This window comes from Pipistrellus kuhlii, unplaced genomic scaffold (genome assembly GCF_014108245.1).
Source record: "Pipistrellus kuhlii isolate mPipKuh1 unplaced genomic scaffold, mPipKuh1.p scaffold_m20_p_18, whole genome shotgun sequence".
NCBI lineage: Eukaryota > Metazoa > Chordata > Mammalia > Chiroptera > Vespertilionidae > Pipistrellus > Pipistrellus kuhlii.
Window position 1 is genome coordinate 4,259,676 of NW_023425493.1, and position 14,195 is coordinate 4,273,870.

General features: G+C 49.8%; 1 protein-coding gene across 1 annotated transcript; it reads left to right on the forward strand.

Annotated features, from left to right (window-relative positions):
- Positions 1 to 724: 724 nt before the first annotated feature.
- SLAMF8 (SLAM family member 8) lies at positions 725 to 11,536 on the forward strand. Its single transcript, XM_045583409.1, has 5 exons — positions 725 to 1,070; positions 4,318 to 4,644; positions 8,037 to 8,333; positions 8,417 to 8,515; positions 10,139 to 11,536. Exons 1-5 carry the CDS (start codon positions 725 to 727, stop codon positions 10,198 to 10,200), a joined length of 1,131 nt encoding a protein of 376 aa, XP_045439365.1. The 3' UTR covers positions 10,201 to 11,536.
- The last annotated feature ends 2,659 nt before the right edge of the window (positions 11,537 to 14,195 follow it).

The following is a 14,195-nucleotide window of genomic DNA, read 5'->3' on the forward strand; positions in this document are numbered from 1 at the left end:
TCTCTTACCTCTCCCTCCTTCCTCCTCCCTCTCCCCTCTCTCCCCTCCCTCCTTTCTCTCCCCTCTCTCTGGTGTTTAAGTAGCAATAGTAAATAGAGTTTGAGTGCTGGCTATGCAGAGCCCATTCTGCAGCCTTGCAGGGGCTGATCTTGCTGGTGGTGATGACTGGGCAGGTAGCCTGTCTTCTCATCAAACTGCAGGCGCCTGAAGGGCAGGAGCTGCGCCTTTCACCTGTGTGTCCCCAGCCCCTGGCTCAGCGTGGATGCTCAGCCAATCCCTGCTGCGTGGGTGACGGACTTGGCAATGGCGTCACCATGACTGCCTTCCTTTGGCCTCTGCCCAGAGCCAGGCAGCTCTATCAGGACCCCTGCTCTGCCCTCTCTGCACTGAGGGGCCCCAGCCCTCCCTCCACCAGGAGCTTCTCCGAGCCTTCCCTTGACCACCAGCCCCAGAATCGCTGGAGTGGGAAGCCTGTTTGACCTCTGGTTCCCACGCCCCTCGCAGCCCTGCTGCCCTGGACTCCCTCCAAGGCCTCCTGTGCCACAGGGTGAAGGCCGCCGGCCTACAGAACAAGGGTCTGATGCCACCCCGGCATCCCAGGCCCCTGGATGGTGGCCCCAGGCCCCTCCTCGTCCTTACCCGCCTCAGCCCTAAGGGATTCCTCCCGGTCCCCTCACCTTCCCTGGTGCCCACTCGGGCCTCCTGAGGGAGGTGGGAGGCCAGGATGCGGGCTTGTGCGGGGCAGTTGCTTATCCAGCCACAGGCCATGAAGAACACTGACTTCCCAGAAGCGGCCCTGGAAGAGCCCGGCCAGGCTTGCAGCCAACTTCCACTTTCCTCCGATGTTTTCACTTTCGGGGCATGTTGTTTGAGTGGAGATTCCTCCTTCTGCACATGGGGCTTTCCAGAAGGTTCGCAGCTGCTTCCATGCAGCCACGGGGCCTGTCCCCAGTCAAGGCCTCCCAGCCCCGGGCAGAGGATGTCCTGGCTGCCGGCTGCCAGGGGCGCTGCCCGGGCTCTCCGGAGGAGGATGGTGGTGTGGTCCCTGTGGCTTCCCCTTCTCTGGGCAGGTGAGTGGGGCGGGCGAGCGGCCTGTCCTCCAAGAGCTGACCCCTCGGGCCGCCCCCGCCAGATGTCTGTGCAGGGTCCCCCAATCCCAAGGAAGAACCCAGGCACCGGGAGGGGTGGGGAATAAGGATGCAAGTTTGGGGGCCGAGGCTCAGAGATGCAGGGTCCTGGGTGGAAGGAGGCACAGCCCTGGGAGAACCCATGTCCGGGAGACTTGAGCTGCTCTGTGGCCCAGGGCTGTTGAGACGGAGGCTGGAGGCACCAGTGGTTTGGAAAGGGCTGGCTGTGAGAATGGTGGGGGTCTGACAGTGTTAACACGTGAGAATTCTAAATACAGCCTGAGGAGCACAGGGGAGGGCAGGGCAGGACAGGGATCTTTCCATCTGAGGATGCAGTTCCTCAGCCTGTGGGAAGCCGGGGCCCATCCTGAGGCGTGTGTACGGGATACTGAGTAGGATGAGAGGTAAGTTTAAGGCAGCACACGTGGGCCTGGAGGGCGGATCATCTGGTGTGGGATACCTGCCTGTTGGGTCTCTTCAGCCCCAGGCAATTCCTCTAGGCCAGTGGTTGGCAAACTCATTAGTCAACAGAGCCAACTAGCAACAGCACAACGATTGACATTTCTTTAGAGAGCCAAATTTTTTTAAAACTTAAACTTCTTCTAGGGCCACTTCTTCAAAAAAGACTCGCCCAGGCCGTGGTATTTTGGGAAGAGCCACACTCAAGGGGCCAAAGAGCCGCATGTGGCTCTCGAGCCGCAGTTTGCTGACCACGGCTCTAGTCTGTCTGGTGCCCGACTTCCCTCCTGTGGATGAGACGAGCTCAGTGTGACGCGGCTCAGGACCTCAAGGCCAGGGCACGGGCGTCCAGGGGTGTGGCAAAGACAGAGACACCTTTGTCCGCCTCAGACTCAGTGGCTTTGAGGTGACTTTGTCCAGGGTCCCTCCAGAGTCTCCAACCTAGAGAGCTCCAATCTCTCCTGATGTCACCATTTCTAAACATGGGAAGAGAATGCCTTAAAAAAAGGAAGTCTGTTTGGTTCAAAAATCTTTCAAACCCTTGCTTTTGGGAGACAAAAATCATTTTGCCAAAAGCCTCTTGATGATAAACGAGGTGAGTGCAACGTGTGTGCGCACCCCTGGCTTTGTGGAGGGGAAAGGGGGAGCCCGGGGAGGAGTGTGATTGCTGGAGCTTGAACTGGCTCAGGAGTCCTGCCTGCCACCAGTGCCATCTCTCCTCTCCGTCCTGTCTCTACTCTGCATCCCCTGGAAGTCACCGAAAACCAAGTCGGAGGTGATTTGTGCCAGGGAGGGCAGAGAGGCGCGTGAGGGGTTGAGTGGCCAGGGGCTGGTTGAGTGGCCATTCAGAATACGCCTCCTTCACCGCACTCCCAGCACCTGGGTGTGTCCTGCCTGTCCTCCCATTCTGCCCTGCCTGCCTGTGCCCACCACTGCGCCAGGCACGAGGTACATCCACAGATCCTGCCATCCGTTCTGTAAAACTTCCTGAGTTTCTACATCCTCCTCCTGAGCAGCGTGGACACGGGGAGTGCAGAGACGGAAAGAGGAACTCACAGGCCAGCGGGAGACACTGACTCAGAGCCAGGCGATAACTACAGAAATGAGGCCAATTCATAGCAAGGATCCCGGGCTGCTGAGGGCACACGGAGAATGAGTGTGGAGCCTGCAGGGATGGATGGGGGATTAGGGAACCCTGATGCTTCAAGGATGAGCAGCAATGAGCCAGTGGAGGAGGCAGGGCGCACTTCAAGCAGCGGCATCGGCCACTTGCCTCACACTCAGCATGTTCCGGCAGCCCTCAGCACCCTCCACCCTCCCGTTCTGTGTCTCCTCCTGCTCTGCATCGCAGAGACCTGGCACCGTGTGGGTTCCCAGGGCCCGGGAGCCATCCTTGCCTCCTTTCCCCTTCACTTCGCAGACCCAGTCTACTACCAGACCCCGCTGATGACGCTTCTTTATCTCTCACTTCCTGCACCTCTTCCCCCCTCTTCCCGCTCCCCCTCAATACAAACTGCCATCCCTCACCTTTGGATTAAGCAGGGGTGGGGAGCCTCTTTCTAAGGGCCATTTGGATATTTATAACATCATCCGAGGGCCATACAAAATGATCAACTTAAAAATTAGCTGCTCTGTGGGTCAAACATTGAATGAACTCACCCTAATGTCATGGCACAGCCAATGACTGTGGGCCTTATAGGGCCCGAGGACCGAGTGTTCCCCACCCCTGGGTTCACAGAAGCAGCCTCAGGTTTGCCCACCTACAGGCCTCCTCTGCCCACTGCTGGAATGATCTAACAGGCCTCCGATCCTGTTACTCTTACTGACTAGTAAAACCTATTCTAGGGCCTTCATGGCTCAAATGATAAAGCCCAAGTGTCAATGTCACTTTCAGGGCCCTGCACAATCTGGTTCTCTCTGTAAAACTCACTGGGTTTCTACATCGCAACCCTGGAGCACTATATATATATATATATATATATATATATATATATATATATATATATATATTTTTTTTTTACAGAGGAAGAGAGAGTGATAGAGAGTTAGAAACATCAATGAGAGAGAATCATTGATCAACTGCCTCTTGCACACCCCCCACTGGGGATGTGCCTGCAACCAAGGTACATGCCCTTGACCGGAATCGAACCTGGGACCCTTCAGTCTGCAGGCCGAGGCTCTGTCCACTGAGCCAAACCGGTTTCAGCTGCAGCACAATTCTTACTCCCCCTGCAGAGAACTACTTTCAGCCCTCCTCTGCTTCCCCACCCTCCCACAGCGCACATGCTCGCACCCTCCAGACCTTCTGACATGCTGTCCCTTTTGCCTGTGACGCTTCCCATCCCTGTGCCAGGCAGCCCTCTGCTTGGCCTGGCAAATCCCGCTTCTCCTTTGGCCTCAGTTTCCCTGAACCCCTCCAGACCAGGTGAGGTTACACTATCACGCTGCCTGTGTTCTCCCAAAGCGGCCCCTTTTCCCATGATGGCACTTGGCTCACTATGTTAATTGCTGTATTTTAATACATGTTAATTGCTTGGCTTCCTCTCTGAGCTCCGTGAGCAACAGGTATGAATTCTTTTTCTTAATTTTATTCCCAGCCCCTGGGACAGCGTATTCTCAACCTAAGAGGAGGGAATGGGGGGAGAGGAGCACCAATGTGCTCCGTGCTGCGTGCAGGGGAGACTGAGGAGCCTGGGGCAGGCGGAGTGACGTGGCTGTGTTGTTCTTGCAGCACCACTTCCTGTCGCCACTACTGGTGCCCAAGTGCAGGGCCAGGTTGGGGGCTCGGTACTGCTGGCGGCAGAGTGCCACCCCGGCTTCCACGTCCGAGAGGCCATCTGGCGGTCCCTCTGGCCCTCGGAGGAGCTCCTGGCCACGTCTTTCCGGGGCGTCCTGGAGACACGGTACCACTCCCGCTTCCTGGGCCGCACGCAGCTGCACCGCAACCTGAGCCTGCAGCTCGGGCCGCTGGAGCCCGGAGACAGCGGCAACTTCTCGGTGCTGCTCGTGGACACCGGAGGCCGGATCTGGACCCAGATCCTGCAGCTCAAGGTGTATGGTGAGTGTGCCCGGCTCTCTAACCACCTTCCCTCACAAAGTCCTGGAAGGGCATTTGGAGTCCTGGGAGCTGGAGAACTGGGTTCCAGAAACCTCTGACTCCGTGGCTGATTCAGAGTCTCCTGCAGCCACATCTAAGGAAACCCCTCAGGGTCGCCCAGGTGGGCTCCGATCGGGAGCAGCCTGGTTCTATAGTCCTAGTCTGAACCCCAACGTGGCACTTTCTGGACTCCATGGTCTTGGACACAAGGCTTAGTTCCGACATTCGCTGTCTCGTTAGTCAAGCGGGTATCTCGATGTTACCACACAGATGCTCAGGACAGTGAGGTACAATGGCGCTTGGGAAAGCAACTGGGACAGAAGTTGGCCTCACCAGTTCACAGGTATCCGATAAAGACATGCCATTAATTTACATGCCCCTGAAAAGGAAAAATATTGCCAATTAAACTATGGCACTATATTTTTATTTAAACTTATAATCCAATTGTAGTTAGAAGTACATAATTTTTATTTTCTATTGATATTTTTAAAAGAGTTATTCAAGATGCATTTAGAGATCTTCACTATATAGGATATTCATGGGTTCTTTCAGTCGTTCATTGCTGCAACACATACCATCCCCAATCTTATCAGCTAAAGACAGTTATCTTATTTCTCACAATTCTGCAGCTTAGCCGGGCTCAGCCAGGCAGACCTCTGCTCCAAGTGCAGGGTCATTTATGCAGCCTTGTTCAGCGCCTCTGCTCAGGTGTCTGAATTCACTGGGGACAGGAAGGGTCTTTCTTTTCCAGCAACTTCACCTCCACCTCCATCACAACCACCTCTACCATAACCTCTACCACTATCACTACCTCCATATCTTCTTCCTCCATTATCATTTCCATCAACACCATCTTTCTCCTTCATCACCCTACCACTATCACCGCCTCTACCTCCACCATCACTTCTACCACTAACTCTACCTCCACATGTTCCTCCACCATCACCACCTCCACCTTCACTACTTCCTCCTTCATCACCCTCTCACCACCTCCATCTCTACCCCCACTACCTCCACCACCACTACCATCTCCACCTCCATTATCATTTCTACCACTATCGCTATCTCTACCTCCACCTCCACCACTTCCACTACTACCTCCACCTCTATCTCCACTACCCCCACCATCACCTTCACCTTCACCTCCACCATCACTTCTACCACTATCACTACCTCCACATGTACCTCTACCATCTCCACCTCCATCATCATTTCTACCACTATCGCTATCTCTACCTCCACCTCCACCACTTCCACTACTACCTCCTCCTCTATCTCCACTACCCCCACCATCACCTTCACCTCCACCTCCACCAACACTTCTACCACTATCACTACCTCCACATGTACCTCTACCATCACTACCTCCACCTTCACCATCTTCCTCCTTCATTACCCTACCACTATCACCACCTCCACCTCCACCATCATTTCTATCATTATCACTATCTCTATCTCTACCCTCACCACTCCACTATCACCTTCACCTCTATCTCCATTATCTCCATCATCTTCACTGCCACCACCACTGCCACCTCTACCTCCACCATTACTTCTACCACTAGTACTATTTCTACCTCTACCTCCACACCTCCACTATCACCTCCACCTCTACCACTTTTACTATATTTCTGCTGGTCAGTCAAGAAAAAGCAATGGCCTTCCAGCTCTCAATTAGATACCTAGTGGCTTGGAAATGATATGTGAAAGACCCCAAAGCACAATTTTAGTAAAACCTTGAAAGTTGGTAGATGGAGGGGAGGAAAAGTTTCAAATTCAGGAATGGAGAGTAGGGGTGACAGCTAGGAAGAGGGAAACAATGAGGGAGAGAAAGGCAGTAGCAAATTGGGAGAGAGAGAGACACCCCTCCCCCTCCCTGAGATAGCTAACTGGCTGCCACTCAGGGTGCTAATAAGCAGTTAGACGGGTGTCCTTCTGGATGCATGCGGCCCTGAGCCAGGAGTACAGTTCAGCAAACAGAGTGCTGGCTGGATTTCAGCACCCTCACCTTCCCCATTACCCCCTGGCCAGTGCCCTTGTGCAGTGAGTAACCTACACAGGCAGCCCCGGAGTGTCTCCCTTGTTGAATCTCAGCTGTAGCACATGGGGAATGAGGACACTGAGCGTGAGAACACTTGCAGCACCCACACTGCCAGGCTCAGAATGCCTTGTTCTCAGCATCCGAATTACAAATTGTAAGGAAATTGCTGTTTTATTGCTTCCAAATGCAGAGCGTGATTAGAACTAATTGCACCAAGCTGCCAAACAGCCGTCCTCAGGAGCTCTGTTCTGACAATAGATAAAGAAGGATTCGAATTAGCAGATCAGTTACCAGAAGTGTCAATGTGCTCATCGTGTTTGGAAGCAGCTTGTCCTCCTAAGGAGAATAAATATCTCCCCTGTCATCTTTGTTTATACTATCAGTGTGCCCAGCGTTTTGTTTTCTTTTTTCATATTCCAAATCCCAACACATGGAGCTGCCATTCAGGAGGATTTACTCTGCTTGACTTCAGAACGCTGTCAGACATGGAGTCCTCTCCTTGTCACCAAAATGCTCTCCCGCTGGCCTTCAGAGCCAGGGAGACCCGGGATTTTCTCACCAACCTACGTAGGAAAGGGGAGTCAGATCACCAGTTTATTCAATGGCCCAGGTAGCTGAGCACCGGAGAGAGTGGGGGTTATGAAGATAACGAGACAGAGCCCCTTCGTGGCCCTATTTTCGCCATTGCAATTATTTTCTTAACCATTTATAACCACTTGAAGTATTTGTCTTCCTCACCAAACTCTAACATCAAAAAGTCCAGGCATGTGTATGATGGGTTGCTACTGCTACTGTTGTGTTGTTTTTTGCCTGATGTAGTAAATGCTCTCTGGTTGATCTGTCATGGGGAAAGTGCTATGACAGGAGACAGGCAGGGGACTTGGAAAGCTCAGCCCCACACCTGGAGTATTAGGGAAAGCTTCATGGTCAGGGCAGCAGGCAAGGTGTCCACACTGGGCCCACTATTTTCCAGGGGGCCAAGAAGATAAAGGTGTGTGCGCACTGCTGAGACACATGAAAGCATGGAAGAGCATGACATGCTTGAGAGAGCTGGAAATGATGTAGGAGCGGTGGGGAGGACCAGCAGGAGGGACAGCTGGAGAGATGGACATCAACCATTTTATGAAGGAATTTGAATCCCACACTTAGGAATTCAGCTTTGGTCCTGTGGTCAATGGGAAGTCAGACAAGGTATTGGAGCAAGAGTGGACTCAACAGTGGTGTTATCTGCCCCGGCGTGGATCCCAGAGCCAAGGCGGGGGTCCTGTCCAGCACCCCGGTAACCCAGACCTGTTCTACTATTTTTGCCCAGCTGCAGTACCCAGGCCCATGGTTCAAGTGTTCATTGCTGTATCTCAGCCCCCCAAGACCTGCCAAGCATTCCTGTCCTGCTGGGTCCCCAACATCAGTGACATAACCTATAGCTGGCGACTGGAGGGCTCCATTGACTTTGGTATCGAGCCAGATGGCCTCTTCACGGATGGTCAGGTGTTGAGGGTTTCGCTGGGACCAGAAGACAAGGGCATGGCCTTTTCCTGCGTTGTCTCCAACCCCGTCAGCTGGAATTCGACCATAGTCACCCCCTGGGAGAGCTGCCATCATGAGACAGGTACACCACGGGCCAAGGGTTGGTGTGGGATAGTGAAGCATCAAGTCCACTTCTGACCCTGCCCCTTCCATGTCCTGCCCCAGGGAAGGCCTCCTACAAGGATGTGTTCCTGGTAGTGGTGCCCGTCTTGCTGCTTCTGATCCTGGCTGGTCTCTCTGCCTGGTACCGGTGCCCCTGCTCAGGTGGGAGTTATGCGCATGCTGGAGGTGGGTGGGAGCTAAGCCTACTGGGAAGATGGGCAGAATTAGATCTCTTCCTATTTGTCTTTGGATTGTCTGCCCTCCGTACCACTCCCACCTCATCTCTTGGCTCTCTCCATCTTGCATTCTGGCCTCCAGTCAGAATTGAAGTTCCTTTTATAATTCTTCAAGTGAACTATTCTCTTATATACATCTTTGGGCCTTTGCAAATTCCATTTTCCCTGTCTGGAACACACTTTCCATGATTTCCCACTCAACCCCTTCATTAGATTATGTCCTATAAGATCTATATTTTATTATATTTCAAAGAGGGGGTGGGGAGAGAAAGAGATAGAAACATCAATCATGAGAGAGAATCACTGATTGGCTGCCCCTACACTCCCCACAACAGGGATCAATCCCAAAACCTGGGCACATGCCCTGACCGGGAATTGAACTGTGACCTTCTGGTTCATAGGTCGAAGCTCAACACTGAGCCACACTGGCTGGCTAATGTTCTGCTTTTAACGCCCATCATTTACCCCATTCACAGCACTGATTGCACTTACTCTCCCACTAAATTTTTAGCCATTTAAAGGCAAATGCTGAGTCACCACTGGACATTTAGTAATAGTTTCCGTTACATAGCTGTATCAATAAAGGTTTGTTGAGCAAAAGTTTAGTCATATCCCAACCCCTTGTTGCCTAGGAAATATTCTCTGAGCAAAGTGCTTGTCTGGCTGGGAGCTGCTAGTGCCTCTTTGTCAAGGAGAAGAAAGGGGAACCTCAGAGGTCAGCCAGGTTCTGAACTCTACACCCGTCAGCCCTGCCTTTGCCCTAATGCCCTGCCCCTGTGGCTCCCTGGTTATGTGCATCCAGGCTGTGTGGGCTTGCTGGCCCACGGTGGAGAGAGCAGTCAGCAAGGAGAAGGAGACATGAGACCTGAGTCGCTAGCGTAGAGCTGGAGCAGAGAACTGGCTTTTGTATGTTCTTTCCCTAGGGATGGGGGAAAGCAGTGAGTCAAACTCCATCCAGGGGCCCTGTCTGTCCCAGGCAGTCCCCGGAATTTATGTAGAAGCCGGAAAAGAGCAGCTTTTTGTTTGAACAGCTTTATTGAAATATAATTTACATACCATACAGTTCACCCATTTAAAGTGCATACAATTCAGTGGCTTTTATTGTATTCACAGAGTTGTGTTATCCATCACCACAATCAATTTTAGGACATTTTAATTGCCCCAAAACCCCTTGGCCATCCCTCCCTAATCAACCTTCTCTCACTCAAGGCTCAGGAAAGAGTGGCTTCGGCCACCGAGAAGGACAGAAAGAACCCAACATCCTCACAGGAACTCCAGAGCTGGCTCTGGCTCTGCCATGTGGGCTTCTGGCCACTTAATTATACTTTTTACAGTTAAATGCCTGGCATAGTTGCAGAGAGAGGCTAGACAGTAGGAAGAACTACTTGTCTTTGAAGCATCTCCTTTTCCATGGTCTTGATAAAACGGGGTAAGGGAAGGATGGGGTTGTGGGTTTGGGGTTTTTTTTACTGAAGTGATCTTGGGCCAGGCCAAGGTTACTAAGATTCTAAACATTGAAGGGGTAACCTTTTTTCCGATCTCCTTGCAGGGAGAAAGAAGGATGTCTGTGCTGATGAAGACACTCTACAGACAGAGAACCCCCTTGTGTAGGGTCTGCCGTGAGGGAGGAGATAAACTGATGTGGGATCATGAGGAACCCCACTGCCCAGACACATGATGGCTCAGGACACAGCTGGTGCCTGGAAGCTACCATGGTCCTTGTAGCTCCTGTGAGACTCCGTTCCACTCTCCAGGGGCACCTGGGCAGCTGACACATTGGGAGGACAGAAAACATTGGAACAACTTTCTCCCTTCCCTCTCCCCTTATTGCGGGCCCTGGCTTTGGTCTGGGCAAAATGGGCCTAAGAAGATATTCCCTAAAGGACACTGGACATTCTCCAGGATCCACATGGCCAGTGACTGTCCAGGGATTCACCTCGCACCACTGTATTTGTTGAAGTTCTAACTCCAATTTCTCAAAATATGACTATTTAGAGATAGGGCCTTTAAAGATATGGTTGAGGTTAAATGAAGTCAGTGAAATAGGGCCCTAATTTAATATGCCTGGGGTCCTTATAAGAAGAAGGAGCAACACCAGAAATGCACACACAGAGAGAAAACAGCCATGGGATGACACGGAGAGAATGAAGCCAAGGAGTGAGGCCTCCATAGACACCAAACCAACTGATACAGTGATCTTGGACTTTCGGTCTCCAGAACTGTGAGAAGATAAATGTCTGCTGTGTAAGTCACCCAGTCAGTGGTACCTTGTTATGCTAGCCCTGACAGACTACCCTGCAGCAAAGGATTGCCTCCAGCCTGAGTCCCAGGCTTTAGGAGACATTAGACCTCTGAACTAACTGTGACTATGAATCTCCCACATCCAGCCCCAATCCCAGCCCTAGCCCCAAACTCCTCTAGTTTGAGATCCCCATGCTTCCTGATGACCAAGGCATTGTCATAAGAAAAGGTCTAGAAATAGGTGAAGGTGGGAGGTGAAGGACAAAGGTTTCTCTTTCTGGCCTGAAAGGCTTTCAGGTCATCTGAGTTCATGACCCTCAAAGGAAATGTACAGTTATAGACCATCAAAGGGCGGTTTCTATCTCATGGTTGGGATGGGTACCATTTTAGAGGAACACCTTTTTGAAGATAACACCTTTTTAATAGATAACCACCATCTCTGTTAACTATCATGTCTTCTATAGGATCTGGGAGTGGGACTTGAAATTCTTGCCTTCAGTGACCAGAAAAAAACAAACAAACAAACAAACACAAAAACCACATATTAAATTTGCCCCAGCCAAAGTTTTTGCACAACTTCAAGAAAAGCAGCTCACCTGGCCAGTTTGACTCAGTGGATAGAGCATCAGCCTGCAGACTTAAAGGTCCCGGGTTTGATTCTGGTCGAGGGCACATGCTTGGGTTGTGGGCTCAATCCCCAGTGTAGAGAGTGCAGGAGGCAGCTAATCAGTGATTCTCTCTCATCATTGATGTTTATATCTCTCGCTCCTTCTCCCTTCCTCTCTGAACTCAATAAAAAATATATAAAATAATAAAAAAATAAATTTTAAAAGAGAAAAAGAAAAGCAGCTCTGTTTGAGGTGAGTGTCTCTATCTGAGACTGAGAAAGAAAAGAGCTAGGAAAATCTAAGCAGAAAAGAAAATCTGAAGGGGAAGGGCACTGAAGCATCCTGGCATCTGGCACACTAATTTTCAAATGCAAGTGCAGAGGATCCACCCAAGTCCAAGGAGAGAGGGAAAAGACCCCACAACTCAAAGGGAATATGGTCATGGTGACTTTTAAAGAAGAGCTTGTTTGATTAAAGCAATTATTGTGGCCATCTTTGGAAAATACTATCTTCCACTGAGTGATTCTGTCTAGAATAGCTCTGGGGTATTGCCACTGTGGAAAAAAAATTCGATGAGCTAAACTTTAGAATTAGTAGGTGATAAAGTTCACAGTTACTCCCTTCCACATATAACAGGATTTTTTTTTTTCCTTGGGGCCTCACTCAACTCTTGATAATAGAGAGGTAGGAGGCATTGAGTAAACAGAGTAGGTTTTGAAGTATTTTCCAGGATGGCTTTGTTCATTCCACCCAGGAGGTTAGTCCAGTCCAAGGATCTTCCCTCTTCACCTCAATTCCTGTGCAGTCACTTCACCTGGGAACACTGGTCAATGCAACTGGCCTTCAGATTCATCTTGCCACTCCTCCATTGATTTAGTCCTGGATTTTCCATGCCTGTTAGCTCTGCTGAGAAGTCTCCTGCTGGTCTGCTGGTTTTATTTGTCTTCATGCCTTTCCTGTAGCCACTTCTCTCCCATCACCCCCAAGTCCACTTGAGCATGCACATGGCCACCCAACCTGGCAGTTGGTGTTGCCCCCACCTGCCAGCTAGTGAATCATGCAAAACTGGCCTCAGTTCCTAAAATTATGTGAAAGAGAAAGCCCAAGATCTAGCAAGGGGCCATGGTGGTTGTATAAAGGATACACACACACACATACACACACACACACACACATCACGCCCCACCTTACTTTCCTTCATCCCAGAGTCCCATCTCAGATCAGAGAAGCTGTGGATGGGGTGGGGCTCCCAGTTCTCCTTCACAAGGTAACTAGTAACCTCATTCAGACAATGGTTTTGTAGGGAGGTGCACCAGGACCTTTTTCAGCAGATCTATCTTGTTTAAAAAAATTGATGTTCTCATCCCCAGTGACTCACTTGTCAACTAGCAGACTAATTAACCTCCTTTGAGAAAAACTCAAAGTGCTTCTGTGAGAACAATATATGGGTTAATAGGCATTTGGATTGATGCTTTAAAAGTCACACAAGAACAAGTATTGATTAAGGGTCAAGTGTGTGCTGGACGCACTTCAAAACACGAGGTAATCACCAGTGGACAAAGCAACGCCCTTCCTTTATAGAGTTATATTCTTGATAATAAATAAGCAAATAAATGTATGCCAGGTGTTTATAGGTTCTATTAAAAAAGATCAGCTGAGTGAAAGACTAGCAAATGATATGTTGAGGAGAGGGGGTCCAACTTTGGATACGGTGATTAGAGAACACTTTCAGATGAGGTGATCTTGGAACAGAAACCCAATGAAGTAGAGTGAGCCATGCAGCGTCTGGGAAAAAGGGAACCCCAAGACCAGAAGATGGAAAGACCCTTAAGAGAGAGCATGGCTGGCATTTATGAAAAGTAGAATGGAGGCCAAGGCTGATGGGTCAAAACAAGAGCATGAGGTTTTATTTTGCTTGTTTATTTCTTGCTTTTTTGTTTTATTCCACATATGAGTGACATCATATGGCTTTTCTGTCTGACTTATTTTACTTAGCATAATACCCACAAGATCCATCCATGTTGTTGCAAATGGAAATATTTATTATTTTTTATGGCTGAGTAATATTCCATTGAATATATATGTACCACCTCTTCTTTGTGCTTTTGTCTACTGATGGACACTTAGGTTGTTTCCATATCTTGCCTATTATCAATAATGCTGCAATGAACATAGAAGTTTATATATCTTTTCAAGTTAGTGTTCTCATATTCTTCAGATAAATACCAAGAAGTGAAATTGCTGGGACATATGATAAATATTCTTAATTTTTTATATAAATATATTTTATTGAGGAAGGGAGAGGGAGAGTCAGAAACATCAATGGTGATAATCATTGATTGGCTGTCTCTTGCATGCCCCCTACTGGGGTCAAGCCCTCAACCCAGGCATGTGCCCTTGGCAGGAATTGAACCTGCAAACCTTTTAGTCCACAGGCTAATGGTCCATCCATTGAGCCAAACCAGCTAGGGCTATATTCTTAATTTTTTTTAGGAACCTCCAAATTGTTTTCATAGTGGCTGCACCAATTTGCAATCCCACCAACAATGCACAAGGGTTCCTTTTTCTCCACATTGTTGCCAACACTTGTCCTGTTGATAATAGCCATTCTAACAGGTGCGAAGTTGATCCTATTGTGGTTTTGATTTATATTTTTCTAATAATTAGTGATGTTGAGCATCTTTTTACATGCCCATTGACCATCTGTATGTATTCCTTGAAAAAAGGTCTATTCAGGTTCTCTGCCCATTTTTTAAT